Source organism: Sinohyriopsis cumingii, chromosome 3, assembly GCF_028554795.1.
Source record: "Sinohyriopsis cumingii isolate HCF-2022 chromosome 3, ASM2855479v2, whole genome shotgun sequence".
NCBI lineage: Eukaryota > Metazoa > Mollusca > Bivalvia > Unionida > Unionidae > Sinohyriopsis > Sinohyriopsis cumingii.
Window position 1 is genome coordinate 99,898,042 of NC_142963.1, and position 23,624 is coordinate 99,921,665.

Here is a 23,624-nt window from a genome sequence, read left to right on the forward strand (position 1 = left end):
TGGTTTCGGGCGTGTGTATCGCCAGCTTTGGAAGAAAGATACACTCCAAAATCGCTAACAAGTACCAAGCCTATAAACGGAGACCTTCCTTATTCTATGCAAAAATAGTTGGGAGAAGCAAGATTTTACCCATTTTCCAAGCGAGTACGTCCTCGCTTGGAGGCGTGTCCTCGTTACGTTGGTGTGTAATCTCACGAATGTCCTCGGTTTACAACAAATAAACATTTATAACAAAAGGTATAAAGCAAAATATTTATTTCAATTCACCTACAAGAAATGTATTTTTTAAATTTTATTTTTTCGCTTACGTTCTAGTTTTGCGCTAAAAAAAAAAGTTTCAACATCACGGGTACTGGCTAGAAGTATCACTTACCGTGGCTCTCCATCTTTATAGATTAAAAATCCACGAATGTATGTTCTCTTAGGTAGAGGAGGTCTGTATGATGACAGAAACCTCTAGTACAGCAAGATTAGCCGAATAATCTTGTCACAAAACATAACATAAATATATTTTGCCTTAAGGCTTGTTCATTTTAGAGCATTTAGATACTTTTTGTATAGTGTCCCGGGATTTTCAAAACAATAAAAACACACCAATTATATATTCTGTAACTTAATTAATATCATCCATACATATACATAATGTTAAGATTAATCAAACAAAATTGATATTCATATTTTGGATAGCGTAATCTTGAATTGTGAACATTCCACACTTATGCCCAAAGTCAATATGGCGGGAGGTTCGCTGCAGAAGACTCTTGTATTATGAGCCTAATTTTACAAACTCATTTGAATCACGTTAAACAGAAGTATATTTGTGAGACAGGGCACTGTATATCTCCTCAAGAAAAATTAAAGAAGACACCGTTCTTGGTAAAATTACAGGTAGATAAATATGGGTGGCTCCAGGAATATTGATAGGGGTGCGTAAACAAGCCGGCTGCGGCCACCATCCCGATTGAGTATGTATATACTGGCACACGGTGATGCTGGCAGCATTGGTTTTAATGTATATACGGACTTACCGTAATATCATCAGAACCTTACAGCACACATGTCCTACAAGATAACAAACTTTAACCACACCACACTTGTCCATAAACTTATATTGTTTTCGTAATGAACCCTCACTTAGAAATTTTTAAAACAAAATCTCCAGCAAATACCATGCATTATTTCTGATAAACTGGAAGTCTTGCTTAAGCAGTCCTAAAAGCCAGTTTTAACACATACGGGCTTAAAGAGAAATTGCCAGAACCTTAAACTACAACTTACATATAGAGGAATGTTACATCTGAAATAGTTATTTTCAAACTTGATAAACATATGCTTGTATTTATCTTTATTCTTCAGTAAAATGGGGACAAAGCAATGTCACCTCTTTTGACTAATCTTTTATCTGTACAGTATATCAAGTGATCCCACTGGGGGCATTTATCACACCTAACCAATTGGTAAAAATTAATGAAATTGTATACTTCAGCAGGTGTAAATTGGCTGATGTAATATTTCTCACTGTCTTCTATTATCCAAGTTTTGTCTGATCCTAGCCATCCCATTTTTGATATTTATGTTGGGGTTTAGGATTATTAGTACTCATGGGATGTAAAAATGTCCATTGCCTATCAAAAAGTTGGAGTTCTCTGACACCATGCAGTGGTGGCATAGGATAGCTGGCCTAGAAAACTTGAACAACCTTTCATTGAGATATACCTGCATGAAATCGATAGGAATATGATTTATTTTCTCAGAGATTTTGAATACTAAGCGAGTTCCAGGTCAAATTTGATCAGTGCGGTAGTTTTGTCTTGCAATAGCTCTGACCAGAGACTAAAGATAGCAAAAATGTAGAAAACGTCATCTGGGTACACATAGATCCTAATGATCGGTTACCCGGGTACCCAGTCAAAGGGAAATTACATTAAATGTGAATCTGAACTGGTTTGTTGTAAGTTCATACATATCCCCCCCCAGGTATACTCATAATTATTACAAATACGAGATGCAAAAAAGTGAAATCGGAACATAAAAAGAGTAATCTATATATTACATAATTACAGATCTGCAGTTAAAATTATTGGCACAAATTGGCTAAATCCATGTGGATTAGTATGAGAATACAGATACAAAACAAAATGATAAATTATTTATACACAACATTCACTTTAACTCATTCGGCCCCAGAGGTTTTTGTCGTTTTTGCCTGAAATGTGCGTAGGAACGAGATTTGGGGTGCTATTTCTGAATACATCGTAATACAGCGGTTTTCAACGGATTATCCATGAGAATAATGCCTAGTTGTATTAGAAACATCAATTTCCATTGGCTATTTTGCTTGCGCATGAGCAGAAGGGTAAAAGTTGGAGTTCTTTTTTTTTTTTTTTTTTTTTTTGCTTAATAGACCCATCATTTTCGTATGGAGACCGCAATTTATTCCAAATGCCCACCTTATCCTAGTTTTTGCAAAGGTTCACCTGTCTGTGTGCAGTTAAGACCGGTATGCCTTAGATCTGAGGCCAAAAGGTCTAAAATCTGGACACAAATCGCATTCCGATCTCGAGCGAATTTTGGGTGGAAAAAAAACGGGTCCAAAAAATGAGCTTTTTCTAACTGTATTTTGTAGTGCAACTAGAACTTCCAGATTATTTGATATCATTTTAGAGCTATATCTGTCTGCTATTTTTTAATACCATCCACGTTGGTCTATCTTAAATGGCCTTGATGCTGCAGGGCTTTGAAGTAGGGTACAGCCTCATCACGCCTACAGACGGGATCGGGGCCGAATCGGTTAAGTCCACAAATTCTGAATTCTGTATTACATCGCTGTATAATAGCTCTTTCAAAATTTTCAAAGTGCTGTTGATTTGTCCTTTTTCTGATGCAACATGTTCTTCAGTTTAAAAAATCTCTCTCTTCTAACATTTTGTAGTCATATCCAGGAGTCACAGTTTTAGTTAATATTTGGTGCCATGTTTTTTCAATGCAGACCTAAGTATAATTCATACTACTTAGAAACATGTCATGTTCAGTAACTATAAATAGAAAACAAGGAAACTGTTCGATGTACATAGCCAAATGGTTGCAAACATAGAAAATGTAAGATCAGTAGACAGAGTTCTACAGTGGATCAGTGTCACATGTCAGGAGCCTCGAATATTACATGTTATTCTGTGTCTTCCTTGCTCCTGATGTTGCCAGATATAATCTTTGATCTGAACTTGGAAACACGTTTTTTTGTTTGTTTTGTTTTTTACATGAATTAAACGTGTATCCTACAGCTAATTATAAATGGGTGGGTACCCGAGTACCTGGGTATCCATTGACACAGGGACAAAAAAGGGGTAAGCAGACCTGCTAACCCTTATGATTTAGCCACAAGTCTTATGAAAATGACCCTTTAAATACAGACTTATGGAACAAAAGCAAAAACTACAAAATATTGACTGTTGCCTAAAATCCAGATAATTGGGTCATCCGTATTTGATTTGGAACAGGGTTTCATATTAGAATTAGCAGAATTAGTCAGGGAGCCAGACTACTTTACAGCAGTACCTCAAACACTTTAAACTGCACATATTTTTCATGTAAAGCAGCTGGATGATCAAACTCTTGATTATAGAATTTTTAAAAAGGCATCCAGCAAGCGACGCATGTTGAAGACGAAAAGGAAATTAAGCCTCTTAAAAAGTGTTAATATTTCTGTGCAGAAGAATAAAAAGGATATTCAGATTCTTCTGAATAAAACAGGAAGGGACAGAATTATGTTTATTGGACATCATATGTCAGTTTTAGTAAGTCTCGTGGCAGGAGATATGATTGCCGTCATCATGTGTATTGGAAAATAATTCCCAAAATTACATCAGGTTGAGAGATAGCAACAGCCCATTGAGCTGCATAGGATTAGGAACTGAAGTTTGTACAACTGTACTAGTGGTAAAAAAGATCTCTGTGTACTTTAAACAATTTTCAGTTGGACATAATGTTTACCATCGCTGAATGTTTCAAATACTGAACTTTTTTAAAGTACATTTTCCAGCATTACAATAGCAGTTTATGATATTTTGTTACACCTTACTGAAAACTGATCAAACTTAAGGAAAAAAATCAACTGCCTTTCTGAGACAGTCTTGTCAGGGTTGGCAGGTCTGGGAAGAGAGGACCTTTTCCTAACTCCCAAAGGCTCTACTGATATTTGAAAATTAAGGACCATTGATGTTCAAGTTATTGCTTCTTCATGTGCCTACCTAGCTTACCGGTATCCGTCACTGGAGGTTATTATGAGACACATTTTACTACTTTCTCTGTTTTCTAATATTGGTCTTTGGCAAACCAGAGCGAAAGCATATTTTGTTTGGGGCCAATATTTGTGCCACAAAAAGTGGCCCAAGCTGATGCAATTTTGCTGTTATGTAAGAATGAGAAACATTTTTACTAGGTCTTGAGGTCATCAGCCTCCCATTGCACTGGCAAATTATTCAACACAATAGCTGCAGGTGTTGTATTAGTGATATTAAAATGTAGTCGTTGATGGTTGGGGAGTAAACTAATTTTAATAGTGTAACAGACCTGCCAGATCTTACAATTTTGCCATATGTCTTACAAAAATTACTCTTAAAATACGGACTTACGGCATGCTAGCAAAAGCTACGGAAAAATTATCAGGGAACCAGACTGACAGCAACATCCCAGATGCTTAAAACTTCACCTATTTGTTCATGTGAAGCATCTGCATGATCAAGCTGTTGATTATAAAAAAATTAAAAATGGTGTCCAAAAAGCAGTGCATGTTTAGGACACATGGTATTAATGATATTGAAAAATGGGAACCAGCCTAGAAATGGGTGAACATAAAAGAGAGAGTATATATGGGTTTGGCTGACATGGATTGGTTAATAATGTAAGTTATGTTTTAGGAAAAAGAGTCTTTCGAGAGCTTATCCTAGTTGTAAGTGAAAAAAAATAGAGACATTGTTTTATTGATGGAATTTCAGTCCTTTAACATTACTAAAATTAACACCTGACTCTTTGGTGCGGAATTGAAGGTACATGTTTCAAACACATGCAGGTCCAGAAAATGCCGTGGCTCATGTCCCTACCTCAACACAGAAGCTGACATCCAGGTTTCATCTATACTGATCAATATAGGTTTGACCCAAATTGGTGATCATCTACTTCAATTTCAGGTCGGTCATTAAAATCCAATGAATCTGAACTAAAAAGATTGTGGAATTTAATGACTGACCTGAGACTGAAATAGTTGTTTACTTGCTCAACAGTTCTGTCAGACAGATCTTGATTAAACTTTACAACTTAAAAGAACCTTGTGCTTCTTTTATAATTCTTTTTTTTCCTTCTCTTTGTTATCTTGTAATATTAATTCCTAGTGTAGTTGATTTCTGCTGTCAGTGTTTAAGGTGATTAAAGTATTAGGATATCACATCATAAATTTATAATGGCCGCTAAAATTGAATTGCTACTAGGTTACCTTATGGTAGGTAAAGTTTGTAAGTGCTGACAATAGATAGTTGTTATTGTTGTTTTTATAGGGTTTAATGCCATTTTTCAGCACAAGATAGGCTATGCATGGTGGCAGTATAAATGGTCGAGAAAGAACCTGGGAAAAGCCTGGAAAGAACCACCGACCCACGGGAAGCTGCTGGCAGGCTTTTTCACATACCCACATTGGCTGAGCACAAGATTTGAACCCACGCAGACAGAGGTGAGATGGCAGTGATCCATATTTTATGGTGTGAGCTGTAGACCACTCGGCCACTTAGGGCCCCAACAATAGATAGCATGATGCACACTTGTCATTGTTTACTTATAGGAGCTGTTGAAGATTGATTCTCCTTCTATCAAAAAGTTTTTTGCTGTGTTTGGAGAACTTCAAGGCCTTTGTAAATTTAGATCATGATAACATAAAATATCTGCAGATGAGGGTCGATGATTAAAATTTGGTTCACCATTTTTGACTTGGCAAACCAATATAATATTGGAAGTTACTATGTTATGTATGAATTTATAATGAAATTCAGATTTAATGAATTATTGAAAATGCTCAAAATGTGTTTTATTTTATTGTTTTACACATCTGTATCCATCCAAAATTATTCAAATTTTTGTCATGGGTACTAACAGAATAAATTTTTTTCTGTGGGGATGGAACCAGCCTAATAAAAAAGTGTTTAGCATACAGGCATATGGGATAAATGGAAAGTTTAGAATCCTGATGATACTTCTTGTAAGTAAGGTACAAAGCAATTAGTTTTTTTTCTTTCTCTTTTTATTCTAGTCTATCACAATTCATTTTAAAGTATATGAATATTCCAGCAGTAGTATGGCAGTTGATGCATTATCATATCAAAGCTAGGTAAGGTATCACCAGCCATGCTGTATCACAAGACCAATCAAGATAATTATCTTTTTTATGATATTTGTCATGATAGTATCACCTACACTAATAAAATGAAAAATATACCATTGAGTCAATGTTTGCAAATAAACATTAATTGTTTCATTGGATTAATTCATTGTAGGATATGCTAAATTCCCAAAACAAAATAGAAAATAAAGTGTTTTCCTTTTCATTCTTTCTTTTTATGTTGATTAGACATTGATCAGATACATTTAAAGCACATTTATTATCCTATTCTGCTATAAATAGACACACCTACCTTTTGACAATAAATGAAGACCATGTCTAGGTTTAATGATCTTGTTCTGAGTGTTCTCAGTTGTTAATGTAAACCGCTCAAGACAAAAATAGAAACATCACTTATGGTCTGGGAACTAAACACTGCAATGTGCTAAGGGATCATCCATAAAGAATGTCCACAAAGATGGGGGGTTGGTGGGTTGTTCAAATGTGGACAAGGTTTAGAGGGTGTAAAGGACCTTGTGGAGGTCAGCAAGCTAGTATTTTTTGTTATGATATTCTGCATTGAAGAGCTGCTTTAGGCCTACTACGTGTATTCCAGTATGTTTTGCGGACATCCTTTATGGGTGATCCCTAATTATAAATTATTTGTTAATTTCAATTTGTACAATTTGTGCCACAGAACAAATATGAATGGGTTGGTCTTGAAGCAGGCGACTCAGCTGCAGTAGCCACAACTACATTGCTCCTACACACAGTACATCTGAAAGAATCAACTGCAGCTGCCTTCCACACATGTGTTATTCAGTGACATAGGCAGTGTACTGTTTGCTAGAGTTTTTAATATCGATATTTTTCCAGCTAATATTACATATTTTTTAAGAATATTCTGTATACTAACGATGCTAAAAATGGATATGCGTTATAAACTATATAGCAACTTTAAGGATGCTTTCATTGCTGAACACCCTGATCTGAAGGCAGATCTGGCACATAAACGTGCACAGGAGCAGTGGAACAATTGTAAACAAAATGAAGAAGTCAAAAACTTGATTTGAGTTTGGTATGCGAGAGCAGCAGAAAGAAAAAGTTGTCTGATGAGCATGTGGTCCCACACTGCCACACCTAGTCTAAGCCAAGCATCAGATTCAACTATTTTGACGCTAACCACGTCATCTCAGGAACTTCCATCAACCGTGATGATAATAAATAGTGATGTTCAGTCAGAGGTGGAAGATGCATCTTCTGCTGATGTAACAGCATGAGAGATGGATGCCGAGACACTTGACAGCAGTAGCATGTCTAGTGAAGAAAAAACCCAAACACTCTACACCAGCACAAGACGCAGCAAGCAATGAGTTAGAATCTGTCAGTGCTCAAATGGCTAGTCTTCAACAGGTAAAAATCATTGGACTGTGGACTGCTGATATGAAAACAAAGTCTGATGAATTCAGCGGCATAAATGTGCAGCTGGAGAAAGAGTTAAAATGTCTGGCAGCTGAATGAGCACGCAAACAGAACTCTAGGCTTGACTTCAAGAGAAATCTGACTGAAGTTACGGAAGAACATCCAGTCATTGGCCAGCAACTCAGAAAGTTCTGTCGGCAGAAAGTAGGAAGGCCTCGCTTAGAAGATGACTAACCACAGTTGCTAAAGACAATCATAGACATTGTAAATGGTGGATCATCTGCTGATCCGCAGTGATGATCTGAGAAACTTAGTACATGTATCTGCATAATGTTGGATTACTTGCATGAAGCCCTCATCCAAGATGGCTTCTGCATCAGTCGAGCAGGAACATATCTATGTCTACTTCCCCATAATTTGGCAACAACTTTAGGTAAGCATCACGTGGCGCCTGTCAAGCTGCATAAATCAGCAAAGAGTGAAAGGCGCATTCACGTGGATGCTTATTTTGCAGCAGCTACAATCAGCTACTTGAAAGATCTGGCTGTCGCTTTGGGAGAACACTGTGTTTTCTTTCTTGAGCCAAGACAACAAGGCACTTGTCCCACTAGGTTTACTGGCAGCAAATAAGCCAGCGCCCATTCTGATGCACATGAAGTATTGTGTGCAGCTGCCAGATCACGACTGGGTTATAGCTGAATGCCACGGACTGATCCCATCAGTCTCTGCTGCATGTGTTATAAAACCAGGGACTGTATCATATTCAGGGCAGACTGCCATCTTCATTCGCACGAGGAAGCATGACAGTAACACAGCAATGACACACGCTGCTGATTTTGAAGAACTCAATCAATTTCCTGCTTTTCAGCCTGTTATGTGTATTAATGGATCAGAGAAGCCGATTGTAGTCATAACAGCAGATGATGGTCCGGATGATAGCCCTCGATTTCTGAAAATACTAGCGTTCCATTACAACAACCTGAATGCAATTTTCATTGCGTGCCATGCGCCAGGGCACTGCCTACAACACCACTGAATAATGCATGGCTCATCTGTTATGTGACCTATCAGGATTGATCCTGCCTCACAATCATTATGGATCTCATTTGGGCAGCAATAGCAAGACATGGAAAGGGCCAATTTCCAGAAGGCTGGTGAAGTGCTGGCAGGAATTTGGAGCTCAACAGTTATTAATGGATTTGATGTGGTAGAATCTTTTATATAAAGTAATGCAAGAAAACTGGACATCAGTCCACCATCAGATGAGTGGTCATATCGCCACTTCCAACAGTCACAGTATTGCTTGCAGATTGTGAAGTGCAACAGTGAATCATGCTGTGGTCAGCATTGCCCTAACTATAATGATATATTTCCTGGATGATTTTTACCTCCTCCAGTTCCACACTACAGCATAGATAAAGGGATTACATGTGCACAGTTGGTGGAGCGTTTGGATCGCTTATCAACGACTGGCTCTTTTATATCCACAGCCTTCATATGACTTTCTGAGGATGCCATTTGATTTCTACTGTCTGTTGGTGACTGCTGATTTTGAGAAGCATGTTTGTAATCAGTGTGGCCTGTTCTTTTCATCTCAGGCCACAAAGTGCAATCATGCCTATTCACAGGCATGCAGCAGTGAGCACACAAGCTGAAGTGGCAGATGTCAGCACTATGGAGCCTGTATCCGTTATCGCTATTCTGTCAACTGATTCGTCAACTTGACCCGCAACTGAAAGCAGTGATGATGGTCTGCCATTTGTTCACATCTTATTTGATGCTATGGTCTGCGTTTGTTGAAGTGGAGTAAGACATTGACAGTCTATTGAATTTAGCTTTCTGTGAGATGACAACTTTAGTTCTATATCCTGAATAAAGACTTTTTTTTAAAGAAACATGATACACAAAGGCAATAGTAAGTATTTTCATTCATTGATGCATTAATGACATTGAACCACCTCTAAATGTAGCAGAAAATATTGTGATGTTGATACATATTGATAAATTGTTATACCTCCATTGCGTATCATTGTTGAAACCCATAGTCTAGCTTGAACAGCATTTCTCTGATAACAATGATGTTTGTTAAACGTCCAGATTGGTTTGATTTTTTCAGTATTTTCCCCAGGCAATGGTCTTGCACCTCTTTTCACAGTAATTGGTACATATAAACATCTGCAGAGTATGTAAAAGGTATATGAAAACAGTGGCCTATATTGTTTGCTTGCTTGATTTTTGAACAGTGTTCCATCTACAGGTATGTCATTTGCTTGCTTGATGCTTTAACAGTGTTTTGTCAGATGCAAGTATCTCCCTGATTAATATTAATGCTTTGATAGAGCTCTAAGCAGAGAAATCGTCAAGAATCAAAGATTTCTCAGTTTTTCATGCTGGCTACTTATGTTGATGACAGTGATAAGGTCTGATGGTACTATTCGTATTGGTAGGAACCTAATGACAACAGCAGTGGCTACTTTCCCTCAGCAACTGATACCAGTACCATGCACATGAATATGAAATAATCATACCACTTATCTCCAGAATCAGAAGGTTGGCTTAAACGACCAAATGAACAATAAGATTCATTTTGTTTAACAACTTTTTCAGTTTAAAAAAAATAAATAAACAATACTTGATAGAGCTACTACAATGTGTAAGCATAGTTATTTCAGTTCTAACATTTGTCTACTTAAGACATTAATATATTAACAAAGAAAACTTAATAATAAATAAATAACAATTTGGTATAAAGGAGAGCTACTTATATGAATTTATTATAGTAATATTTAAAGGAAATTGTAATTTTGATGGTCATAATTGCAGTGATATAATAAGCAAGAAAAAAATAAACATTAAAGTGAAAGACAGGGCTTCTTGAAAGTGTAAAAGCCCCCATTATAGATATTATATTTATAAACATCTTTTCTTGTTTCTGCAGATCGAAAAGGAAACTTGATGATGGCAGCACAGAACAAGCAACCCAAGTACAGTATGTAGAGTGGAACCCTATTAATTTGCATCTTTTTCATTTATATTTGGTTATTTGGATGAAGCAGGGTAGAAAAATTGAATATGAGGATTGAAAAAGTCTTTTGATTGCAAGATTCTGGCTGCATGATGTTTGTATAATTCATTTTTTATTACAAGGCTTGTAAAGAATGAAGTAAGGGCAACAATTATAGCTCTTTTGCCATTTGGGGCAGATCGATCGAGTCCTTATTTGCAATATACTAACTTCACTAACGTATGAATACTTGACTGTTCAGAATTCAGATAATCTTAGAAAACATTTTCCAGACAGACCACAAAACCTTGGAAGGCCAATGTAAGTTATGTAAGACAAAAATTAAACCTAGGTAAGTTTGTGTCTAAGAAGTTTAAACTCAGAACTTATTACTGGAACATCATTTTATTGTATGAAGAAAGGATTGAAAACATTGATCTGAGTTGTTTGGTATTTATAGTAATGTAAGATACTGACCATGTTTTTCACTGGACTACAAAGCAGTTCCAGCTTCTGGATTGATGATTTCTGTTTGTTCGTTGATCTGTCAGGCTGGCCGGCATCAACACTGAGGCATGGCTTTGTGTTTAGGCCATTTTCTCAGATACTGTTTCTCATAGAGTGATTTAAGTTGGTGCTTAGATGTGTCTTATGGAATATTACACCTTTCAGTGAAACGTTAGACATTTTAACAATTTCACAGTTCAGTGATTTTGGTTAATATATACATTAAGCTATCTCTATTGTTTATGAAGTCACATAACTTGCAATTGTATCAGCAGGGGTACTTCAGCTTTCAGTGAAAACTATGTATTGTGACTTATATTTAATGGTTCAGTGATTTGTGCTTACCTTTAGGTTGAGTACAGTTTCTCTGTATTATGGTTTGTACTGTTTGTGGATTTCACCTAAGTTACCATTTAGATATATCATGTAGAGGACTATACCTTCAATTTCATGATTTGTATTTCATGGACCAGTGATTTTGATTACTGCATATACTTGCATATAAGCCCATTCACATATAAGCCGACCCCTAAACTGAACAAGTAGCAGCAGAGAGGGTGAATCCCACAAGCTATTTCGCTTAACAGAACCTTCTATTGAGGACATTTTAGATAGAGATATTATTTTTCACAAAATAAACACTTCAAGTCAGAAAAACATGACAAAATAGGCTTTCTCCGCTGACTTGAAGGGTTATCTCATGAAAATATCTACCTATACAACTATTTCTTGATACAAGGGTCTATCTTGCGAAAACGCTCGGGGATGTTTACCCTCTCTGCTGCTGTGTGAAAGTCCCTGGCAGAGTTTGCTTGTCGTAGCCATTTCTGCTGCTCTCTAGTTAAAAATTGTATCTAACCCAACTCGATATCGTGTTCGAGGATCATGTAAATTTATTGCTACAAATCCGTGTGGTTTTGCCTGAGCACGACTAAAGAAATTTCTGAATTTATTTATGTCCATGTTGCCGCTGCACCAAGTCTGATGTATATTTCGTAACGTATGTGTGTCAACGCCGTTGAACAGCGCAAGAATGTTACAGTTATCTCTGATCACTTTCGGAATTTGTGTATATCGTTGAGTTACATAAATCACATCCACATTTTTATGTCTGCCGCGTGAAAATATCCTGGCAAGGTTAGGTTGTTTGTCCAACATCACATCGTCATACACGACTAAATTATTGATGCTCCCGTCAATATCATCGATACCCGGCGACTCATCGATGTCAGTAATAAATTCAATAACATCATCACCGTCATTTATTGATTTTGCATTCTCATTAAAATCTTTTAACACGTTGTAGCATCGCTGATCGTCCACAGATGGAGCTACCAAATACAACTTATCCCACTTCATCCACTTCATTATTAAATTAAGTAACAACTGCGTCTTACCCGACCCAGATGGACCTATAATAATCATTCGGACAGAATTTGGTAGCACTGAGTTAAGTTTGATTGGCTCTCGTCGTTTTGTAGCAGAAAAGTCAGTGATCTCCATTAGATATATTATAAAATAATATGGATTTATATTGTGTGAAATGTAGAACACGTACCCCAACTGCAGATATAACAACCACTACAACAAAAAATAATCGATCTGCGCTTACAGGCAAGTGTGAATGTTGCAGTACAAAAAAGTTTAAATTTATTCTGTCAAGTAAAAAAAAAAGCGAGGCGGTGATATCGCAGCCAAGTTAACAGCGCTGCCAGGAGCTCAGTGGGCTAAATACCCAGGAGAAAAACATCTTCCAGGATATAATTACTGTGGTCCTGGAACCTGACTTGATATAAGACTTAATGACCAGAATCAGCCCAATCCAGGTGAGTATCCGATAAATGCTATTGATAAGGCGTGTCATGCGCATGATGTAGCTTACCGAAGTAAGGATTTGCAACAGCGCCATCTCGCGGATGTGAAATTAATTCATGCGTTAAATGCCATCATTGATAAATCTTTCAAAGAAAAGTTAGCATCCTGGTTAATAAAATCTGCAATGAAAGGTAAATTAGCGCTAGGTGCTGGTATATAATGGAGTCGATTTATTATTCCCCAAAAGGATATTGGAGAGATAGCACAGCAATTAGTAAACTCGCTGAAGCAGCAAAAGTTACGAGAGTTACTGCTAAAAATTGGTTATGCCGACAGGCAACATGGCAAATTTATCTACTGCATCCTAAACAAATTCACTTTGCGCATTTCAATGTTAGTGTGCCAAATGAAGTTCATCAGGCTGATATATTATTTCTGCCACACGATACTATTAAAATCCGAAGACGTCAAAACACATACAAGTACGCGTTAACTGTAGTTGATGTTGCAAGTAGATACAAAGATGCTGAGCCTTTAACAACTAAAACAGCATCCGAGGTTGCTTCTGCGTTTGAACAAATTTATCAACGAGGTGGTCTGCGATGGCCACAGCTGCTACAAGTTGATCCTGGCAAAGAATTTCAAGGTGCAGTATCATCGTTGATGAAGCAACATAACGTTACCATTAGACGAGGGCATACTGATATTCACCGTGATCAGGCAATTGTTGAGTGATTCAATCGAACACTTGCTGAGCGGTTATTTGGATATCAGTACGCAAAGGAATTCATTCAGGATACGAGATCGCGCGAATGGGTTGCAAGATTACCAAGCGTGATAGCTGCGCTAAATAATGAAATTACTCGAACAACCAACATGAAACCTGCCATCGCAATCACAAAAAAACATATACCACAACGACGTGATTCTTCAGTACAACCAATACTTGGTAATGTCACTGTAAGATATTTATATGAACCAGGTGAACTTGAAGGCGGTAAAAAAAGAGCTACTGATCCCATTTGGAGTGTTACCACACACAAGATATCTAACATAACAAGATCGTCAGGCAGACCAGCAATCTACAGGTTGGATTCAACTGCTTCTCAATGTGGATTCACACATGAGCAATTACAAGTAATTCCTGAGGACACACAATTACCACCCCGATCACTTAACTAGCACCAAGGGTGCCAGCACCCCGACGTCGATTACACTCAAGACAGTTCAACATGATATTATCGCGTGTATGACCGCGACTGTTATCTTTTCTATCTACAGTGAATTGTCTTGGATTATTACTCGAATACTGCCATAGCATTATACAATTACAGCTCGCACAGTGATTATTCTGCTGTTGTTTCAGCGCAACAACGAAGTCATCGTCGAGGTCAAAATCGCGATTATTTTTTTTGTCACTCTGTTTGTAACCGGCAAGTTTTTTTCTTATTATGTCGCTGTTGTTTTCATTATTAATTTTACCAGCTATTGAATCTTCCAAGACAGTACTTCGCAGTTGAGATATTCTTCTGACTCTGGACACAGCCAAGTAGACCAAGTTTGACCATTCGATTCGATCATCAATAATCCAGACAGTTGTATCACTGATAGTTAGTCCTTGAGATGAATGTATCGTCATTGCGTATCCCAACGTCCACAGGGATTTATTCATTTTTAGTGCATCTTTGACAGCATTAATATCAACTAACACAATATCATTCAATACTAAATTCTGTTTCCCTGTCAAGTTCCCAAGAATATCAACATCTATATTCTGTAACCGCGTATCAGCTGGTCTATAACATAACGGCACTGGCAGTATTGGAAACTTTTCTTGTTGTAACTAAAATAGCTGTTGTTGAAGTGTGTCTCTGACTATCTTTCTACTTGCCACTATCAAATCGTTTGGTTTCCACGCTCTTCAAAAGTCGCTCATTGAAGTTTCAGGAATCATCTCGCGCATAATTTCACATTGAATTTTATTCGGTTGTAATCTGATTAATGTTTTAAATTCCTTCAACGTTGCATCAAGTGCTCTATGATCATCAGACACTTCTTCATAATAATCAACAAAATCTTTTAACCACGAATGTGGAGATACGCCGACAAACGGAGGTGGCTGACCGTGATCGCCGCACATTATCACTGCAGTATTCGCTGTTAGCAGCCAATCAAGAAATGTTTTTAACGTTTCCAATGGCACCGTACATATCTCATCCCAAATTATTTTCTCGGGAATATATTTTGTTCCCATTTGATCTGACGTCCACACACCGCCGCTGTATTTGAAAAAGCTGTGATTAAGTACAAGAATTGACTCCTTGTTGTTTCATCTCCTTGGCAAGCCTGTGTGTAGGTGTTCGCACAATCATATCTGAATTTCGAAATAATTCAATCGCTCGAGTTGTCTTACCAGACCCACCCGGCCCGTTCAAATAAACAGTTTTGTGTCTAGTGATTGGATCATACACAGATGGTGCGTTTGACATTTCTGATAATTCTGATTTCCAATAATTATCCTTAATTGTAACATCAGCGGATTCACAATATTCATGTAACATCTCCGCTTTTATTCTCCACGAACTCCATGATTCATCGTTGCTTGTAAAACGAGCCAGTGATTCTAAATATCTTTTATTGATATAAAATGAATCCGTTGCAACTCTAACTGCGGTGTCGGGAAATCGATTTATCATTGATAGTAAATTTATAGAAACATAAGCTAGCATCGAAGATCTTAAATGTGTGTATTGAGGCGATTCTCCATTGATATAACTTACAATTGTGCCCAACTTTTCCCCGTTGGACAAGTAAGCATCCTCCCGATTACAAAATATATTTCTCACAACGGCGTCAGCAATTATAAAATCCAATTCAGCATCATCGATAATCAGTCGCAAGTGATGTAGTTTATGATCATATGCACCACCTTGAGTAAATTTACCGATTATTCTTCGTCCGAGATCTTTGCTATTTTTTCACTATTGCTAAGTTTGATCTTGAGAACTTTAGGAGCTTCACCGATAATGACGTCCATGGGAGTATTTGGACTCTCTCGTGCATACTCGCTAATAATTTCATCGAGACTGATACACTCCGGTGTTGGTAACCAAACTGAAGTCTGTGGTCGATATGATATGATTGCTTCACTGACAGTCAACGATACCAGTATTCGGCTGTCAAGCATATATCGCAATAACACTATTGGTACCCAGCACTTTTCACTGAAGTGTCTGCCAAACCAAACATAACAGCACGGATGAAGTCCTGCGGCAAATTCAAACGAAGTTACACAAGCAAATGCTGTCAAATCAAAGTCGGGTAAAGGACCGTTTATAGCAACTCGTGTCATCGAGTTCGTGGGATGTCCAAATTGCTTAAAATATTCGTGGCACTCGCCCATCCCGAGAAAGCTTCCCGGATAACACACGATCATATCCACGGAAATCATATCCCGGTAGTCATACCGGGTATTCCACAGCCCGCCATGTCCATACTTGACACAACTTAATTGTATATCCGAGAGAAACTGACTTCAGGTTGGTCTCCATGAATTTCTTTCTCTGGCAGCGTGGGCGACAACACTCGGAATTGTAAAAGAATTAGTTAATAACTGCTTGGTGTTTTCTTCGATTTTCGCATATTTCTCTGCGAATTTTTTCATTTGTTGTTGCAACGACTCCGTCCAGTATAATTCACCATTGGGTTTTACAAATTGATCATACTCGGAATCTTCAGAACTTTTAAACAACCTAATCGACACAGGGTCGGTTTTGCTTATCTGCTTGATAGCATTGAATATATTTCCCTGATAATATTTCACAACACGATCCCGCGGAAATATCGTAACTGCGTTAGTCCAAGCATGAGCGTTATGATCAATGATATTTATTGGAGCTCCGTATCGATTATATTTCGATTTCTATAATACTTCCTTTGTTATCGTTGTTACAGTTATGGGAAATCTTAATGCGCTTTCTAGCTTGGCAACATCGTTTATTGACGCTCCTGTGTGTTTGACCCGCTCAGCCCACGCTGTTATTTTGGACTGTCTTAACGCAGTCAAACTGTTTCCCCGCATCGCATTTTTAAAATGTTCCATTACTCGCTCAGCTACACAATTCATCGTTAATGACTTAGTCGTTCTCATCGGGGTGAGTTTATCAATTTTGGTTTTTTTTATCGGATAGATTCCATAAATGACTGCGGTCACAGGATACGCTTGAGCGTAATATGGTTTATCAATCCCGGTCAGCATTCCTGGTTTACAACCACTACTTAACAGAATGGTCTTTCCGCTAGCAAGGATAGGGTCGAGTTTGTCAAGGATAATCCATGTATCAGAATCTGCTTGCACAATAAATTTTATTCTGAAAAAATATTTCCGACCACCTTAATCAAGGGCAAGATAATCAATAATTGTTTTTGCTCGTGCATCATTCATTGTAGCATCGATGACTTTGTCAACGACAGAATCGTCGCGGATAATTTTAAATGACGACCACACGTGAGATGCGCCATCGTTGCGGAATTCTTTTTTGGCATTCCTGATAATATTAAATAGATCAGTCAGGGATTGTCGTCGTAAGTCCCGGGTTAGTCTGTCAAGATCGAATCTCCCGGCGCCAACTGCAGATAACCTCGAAAACTCCTCCATATTATATTTAAGACAAATATTTAAATAAGAAATATTATATATAGCATGAACCGGTGCAAGTGGCTTGGTACAAAATCATCAAACTCTTGTAATAAATCCTGCAGAGGTGAATTCTGCGGACAATATTCCCAAAGCTTTCGAAGGGGGAGTTTAGGACCAATACTATGCCTTCAATGTGGTATTGGGGTCAGAGGTAAAACACAGTTATGTGCAAAATGCGGAGGAAAACGATACCGTGAACTCAAACGATATTACAATAAAAAAAATAACAACATATCCGAAAGCGATTATTTAAATAAGTTTTCAGACAAATTATGATTTAGACAAATATATTATTATATAAATGAGCCAAGAATTTGTTCCACATCCAACCATTACAAATTATGAAGCATCTCGCGAAGGAATAGTCAGAAATAGCAGGTTGAAAAAACCAGTTGGTGTTGTTAATAATTCTGGTTATCTTAGATTTACTGTTGGAAAGAAACATTATCTTAATCATAGGTTCGTGTTCGAGTGTTTCCATGGAGAGATCAAGGACGGTCTTGTGATCGATCACATCAATGGTGTCAAAACCGACAACAGTTTATCCAATCTGAGGGTTGTGACGCAAAGCCAAACTTGCAGGGCTGGTAATACTGGCTGTAACAATAAAAGAGCCAAAGCAATTTTATCCATAAATTTAGATACAAATGAAGAAATAATATTCCCATCTATGAACTCAGCTGGCAAGTATTTTGATATTCACAGATTCTCAATACAGTCCATGGCGAAAAATATAGCCAAATCTGCTCTGTCAAAAAATAAGCAAAAGATTGTTTTTCATTATCACTAAAATCCGAGGATTTTCCAAACGGAGATAACTCCGTTAGGCATATCTCATGCAATTAGTTCCCTCCCTTTGTGCAGCGTCATTACAGGTAAATTTATTCAGCGCGACTTAGCAGTATATTATTTACATGTAACACAACGAGCAGATGGTTTTCTATGTACAAGGAAGTAAATGACTTCCCTTTATTCCTTAACAAAGTCAAGAATGATTTTATCCTTGATAAAGGCGTAATTGTCTATTTATCTTTTATTTCATAGATGAAATCTTTATTTTATTACACTTGTTCGGGGTTATGGTTCATCTGTATTTTCCACATGATCATATTTAAGAAAAAACATTTTAAACAAGTCATGCTGAGCTATTTTTGAACTTCCAAGTATTAGTCGGTTTATATACTATAGCGTTCGAATTATGTACGGGGTTTTCGAAACCCAACAAAGTTGCACAACTTTCCCTGTTATCGCCCCTGACGGGGTGGTCTTCTACCACTCCGCAGGATTGATTTTGGGGAGGGAGTGCAACTTTGTTGGGCGTAGAATATAACCCCGTATCTGTCTGTGCTGTCCTTAGTTACTACTATATGTTGTACCATCCTAGGATAAGTTATATAGTGTAAATACAATACTACTGTAAGCTTGCTAAAATGCAGTGGCAATTTAGGAGCTTTACATGTAAATACTATATGTTGTACTGTCCTACTGTAAGCTTGCTAAAATGCGGTGGCAATTTAGGAGCTTTACATGTAAATACTATATGTTGTGTTGTCCCTATATGAACCTTGCTAGCATATCATTCAGGTAAGCTAGGGGTTCACATGGGGAATGTCTCGTCGCTCGCAAACACACCCTCTAGGCTCTCTAGACTGTCATTTGACAGGTTAGGGGCTCACATGGGGGGTCATGTTTCCGCTCCTGAGTTTGGTACGATGTCATATGACACCCTAGAGACTCAAGGAGATGTGATGTTTTTTTCTTTTAAATATATAAAAATATATATAAATATGAATTACGAAAATATCAATAATGTGATTGCTGCTATTAAAAAATTAGAAGAACAAGGATTTAATATATCACTAAATTCTGAAACAATTCTGTCCGATTTTGAATCATTACATGAAGCTAAATGCGTTGGGCATTTTATTCTTCCTGCTCAATATCGATTCATAAAAAAAATTCAAAATAATTTGTATAAATCGCTGGCCACAGTAGAAGAAGCACAAATAAATGAATTTGTTTCACTGTCTTGTGCAGTTGAAAAGATTAGGTTGGCACTGGCGGGCGAGTATGAAATGAAAAAGATAATAAATACTCTCGTTAGAAAATTAAAAAATTGTATGTCCGCAGAAGTAGTAAACGATTTCCACGATGAAATCAAGGGCAAAGTCAACGACGAAATCCTTGACGCTGTCAAGGGGAAGTAAATACTTCACCTTGATGAAATCACCTTGATTTTACTTCCTTGATGAAATCAAGGAAATGAAATCGAAAGTAAAAAAAAATATATCACTTTATTATTACTCCTTGATTTTATCAAGATGACAACAAAGTCACAGCGACAGCGTCAAGGTGATAGTAGTTTCCTTAGTTGGTCGGGTTCAATGCAGGAGTGTGCATAATTGAGAATTTGATCTCTGTCACATACTGTTGCGGTAATATGCTCGCGTCTGAGATTATCTAACTGTTGCTGTGTTAGTAAGAAATCTTCGTCTCCATCAATAAGCAATTTAACGTCTTCTTGGGCAAAAACACCCAATAAATTTCAGTGTTGCAGAAAATACTTTTACTGCAATATCTTATCAAGATGATCTCGTGAAATGCACGAGTGAGCATAATTTATGATTTGGTCTGGAAGACACATGATTATCGTGATATGATTCTCTCGTAGTTGTTCCAACTGCGATTCTGTCAGTAAAAAATTATCGTTGCCGTATTTATCAATAACTATTTTAACACCGCCTATCAACGATTCGCTGAATACTTTTTTGATATATTCTTCAAGTACTTGTTTGTCGTGTATAAAACATTTCACGTGCGTGTACATGCTATATTTTTTTATTGTTTAAAATAATTTATTGAAATATTTTTTATGTTGACGGTGACATCAGTGCTATCATTATCACTGTCATCAGTGACATCAGTGCTATCATCATCGTTGTCGTCATCAGTGACATCAATGAAATCATCATTGTTGTCGTCGTCAGTGACATCATCAATGAAATCATCATCACATTTTTTCTTCAAGGACATTATTATAATATAATATTATTAATTGAAAAATCATGGAAGTCTTCGACTTGAAAATCGAAGTTTTTAGGATTGAAAGTCCTTAGGACTGAAAATCGTTTACGATGAAAGTCCTTAGGACTTTACCAGGAGACTAATATGTAGTGTTTCATTTCGCAAATCAAGAGGATTCCCAGACTGGTCTGTCAGTGTGAAATTTATTCTGGTCAGCAATGGATTATGACATCGTAGATAGACCAGATTGATCGGCTCTTGCACGATTAGAAATCCAGGTGGTTCTTTCGGAGTAAATGAATAAAGAATAAATCCTTGCTGGGCATGATTTGATATTGTCATGTCTGTGCTGTAACTGCCATCAATGACATTACACACAAGATTGACCGCGACCACTGAAGTTATATTTACGATGCCCGGGAATACATGTCGGCCTTGCCCTTCAGCGTTACTGTTATGTCTGAGGACAGTTGGCTCCGGTAGCATTTTTCTGTGTTGTGCGAGTATGTCATCAAAGGGCTCATTGATGAGGTCAGTGACGGATTTTCTTAACTCGGGAACATTATACCCAGGAAATTTAAAATTTGGCAACGTGGCTTCCGTCAGCGAGTGGTCGGTTAGAAATTGTTGTTTAGAACGACTTCTGTCATCAGTGTGATCAATTATTGTCTGAATTACTCGCTGGTTAATATATTCCATGTCTGCGGCAAGCTGATTTAATATTTCAATCCGCGTAATAATTTCGCTGCGTGAACTTGTTATATAAAAAAGATGTTCTTGGAAGAGCCACCGTAGCTGCATTAGTTGTGTTTTATGTTCTTGATTAATTTCTCTAAAATATTCAATAATATTTCTTAGGTAAAGAGCAAAAGCACTAGTTCCTCCTCGGATAAAAGCCCAACTGTCCATGTCGGGGAAGCCAAAAAACCTACTACCCGTTGCACTTTTTATATTATCCAGATGTTGTTTGTATGTCGGGGTAATTTCATGATATGACTGCGTGTCAGTGATATAATCAGACTTTTTAGGTGTCGGTGGTATTGGTTGTGCCAGTAGAGCGACTTCAGGCCATCCTAACACTGTTCTGATTGAACTATTATAGATATCCACGGCGTAGTCTGGAGTGTTTATTTCGATCGCGGACGACAGCGTTGGCTCATGAACAGTTATTGCTATTTTGGATTCCTTCCCGGTGATGTTTTTTATTTGACGTTGTAATTCCTCATTGATTTCTTCGATTTGATAAGACCCGGTTGGTAACACAATGACGTTCCAGTCTGGTGTGCCATTGGGTTTATTTTATATGCAAACACAAACGAATGATTTGCTGGCAATCCACCAAACGATGCTGATCTGATATTGGGCCAACTGTGATATACTCGTAATTGTGCTAACGGGATTTCGCTTACTGGAATCACAGTTGGAAAATTAATACTGAATTCTGGCTTAGTTGAAGTTACTGTTAACAAAGATGTTTGCGCCGGGCTTGTATTTGCGACTGTCTGCTGAAGTAATTCTGTCATTATTTATCTGCCGTCGTTTCAAAGTTCTTTGTGTAATCGTTGTACACCCCTGCCATTTGCACAAATTCAAAATCTGATATTGTTGTATCGTCAATGACGACAATTTCGAGTAGGTGCTTGTGGCCGCGCTGTTTAACTTTTCATATTCGTGCAGTTTTGTTAGCGCACATGAGGATATTTTTTTCGCAATTAGCAACTCCTGCAATTGTCGTTGATATTGAAATTGTGATTGTAATCGTGATTGCAGTTGTCACTGGTGTCAGCACTGATAATAATACCCCAGTAGATGCAACTACCGTGGATACCGAATACACTATTGTGGATAACATAGTTACACGCCGTTTGTATTTTTTTATCTTTGTTGTGCACTTGTCAATAGTATCTTTTAACTCTGAATGCCATTTGCTTACTTGATCATATCTGTATTGTTGCGCTATTGACTTCATTGTTGACTTTGTCAATGAGGCCATTTTATTATTTTACGCAGTAACCAATTTAGGGGTTTCAGCTATAAATTCCAAACACCACCAGTAAGATGTTGCGGTTAATTTCTTGTCAGCGGCTTCCAGTATAAATGTTTCTTCGGTTTCCTTGTTTAATATGATAGTCACAACCCCGGAATACTTATCAGTGGAATGTCTCCAGGGATATGTTGTGAAGATTTCAAATTTAGCAGCACTGAACACAGACAGTCTATACACTCCAGTGGCTGTTGCTGTATATTTGATAGTATTGTTTTGTTTGGACCATGTTGCGAATCCTGATGATACCGTGTATACTATGTTGGTGATATGCCCAGAAGTAACTCCAGTGGGGACTTTAATCAAACTGGTTTTGTTAATGATCTCGGGAATCCCCGTTACGATATCCTGCTGTGTTTGTTTGATCGTGTCAGTGTTCGTCTTGATATCAGAAAGTTTCATGTCGATGACGGGAGGAGTTCCAAAGAACTTATCCGTGGCATCATCGGTTTTTTGAAAGTTTCTTCGAAGTCTTGTGAACGCGTTTATATGAACATCATACTCGGCCCGCAATGTGGTTAGTTTACCGCCAATGGTGTCAACATATTGTTTGTTAGTGGCGTCGGTTGGCAAGGTTGGATCTGCCAGCGTTGTTATTTTGAACCCACCAAGATCGAGATGACCAGTCATTGTATCACCGGATTTTATTAATCGCTGTCCGATTAACAACGCAGCGATGCTATGTTGCGCATCCACGTATTGTTTGTTAGTGGTGTCGGTTGGCAAGGTTGGATCTGCCAGCGTT

The 23,624-nt window shown here is 37.6% G+C and overlaps 1 protein-coding gene across 1 annotated transcript in view; it reads left to right on the forward strand.

The window, feature by feature from the left end:
• The first annotated feature begins 753 nt into the window (after positions 1 to 753).
• The window catches only part of LOC149803388 (mutS protein homolog 4-like), a 182,656-nt gene continuing 159,785 nt past the window's right edge, over positions 754 to 23,624 (forward strand). Inside the window, exons 1-2 of the mRNA XM_089953095.1 lie at positions 754 to 888; positions 10,725 to 10,775. Of these exons, the coding sequence (XP_089809221.1) occupies positions 10,742 to 10,775 (34 nt within the window). The 5' untranslated portion in view covers positions 754 to 888; positions 10,725 to 10,741. The remainder of the gene's footprint in view (positions 889 to 10,724; positions 10,776 to 23,624) is intronic.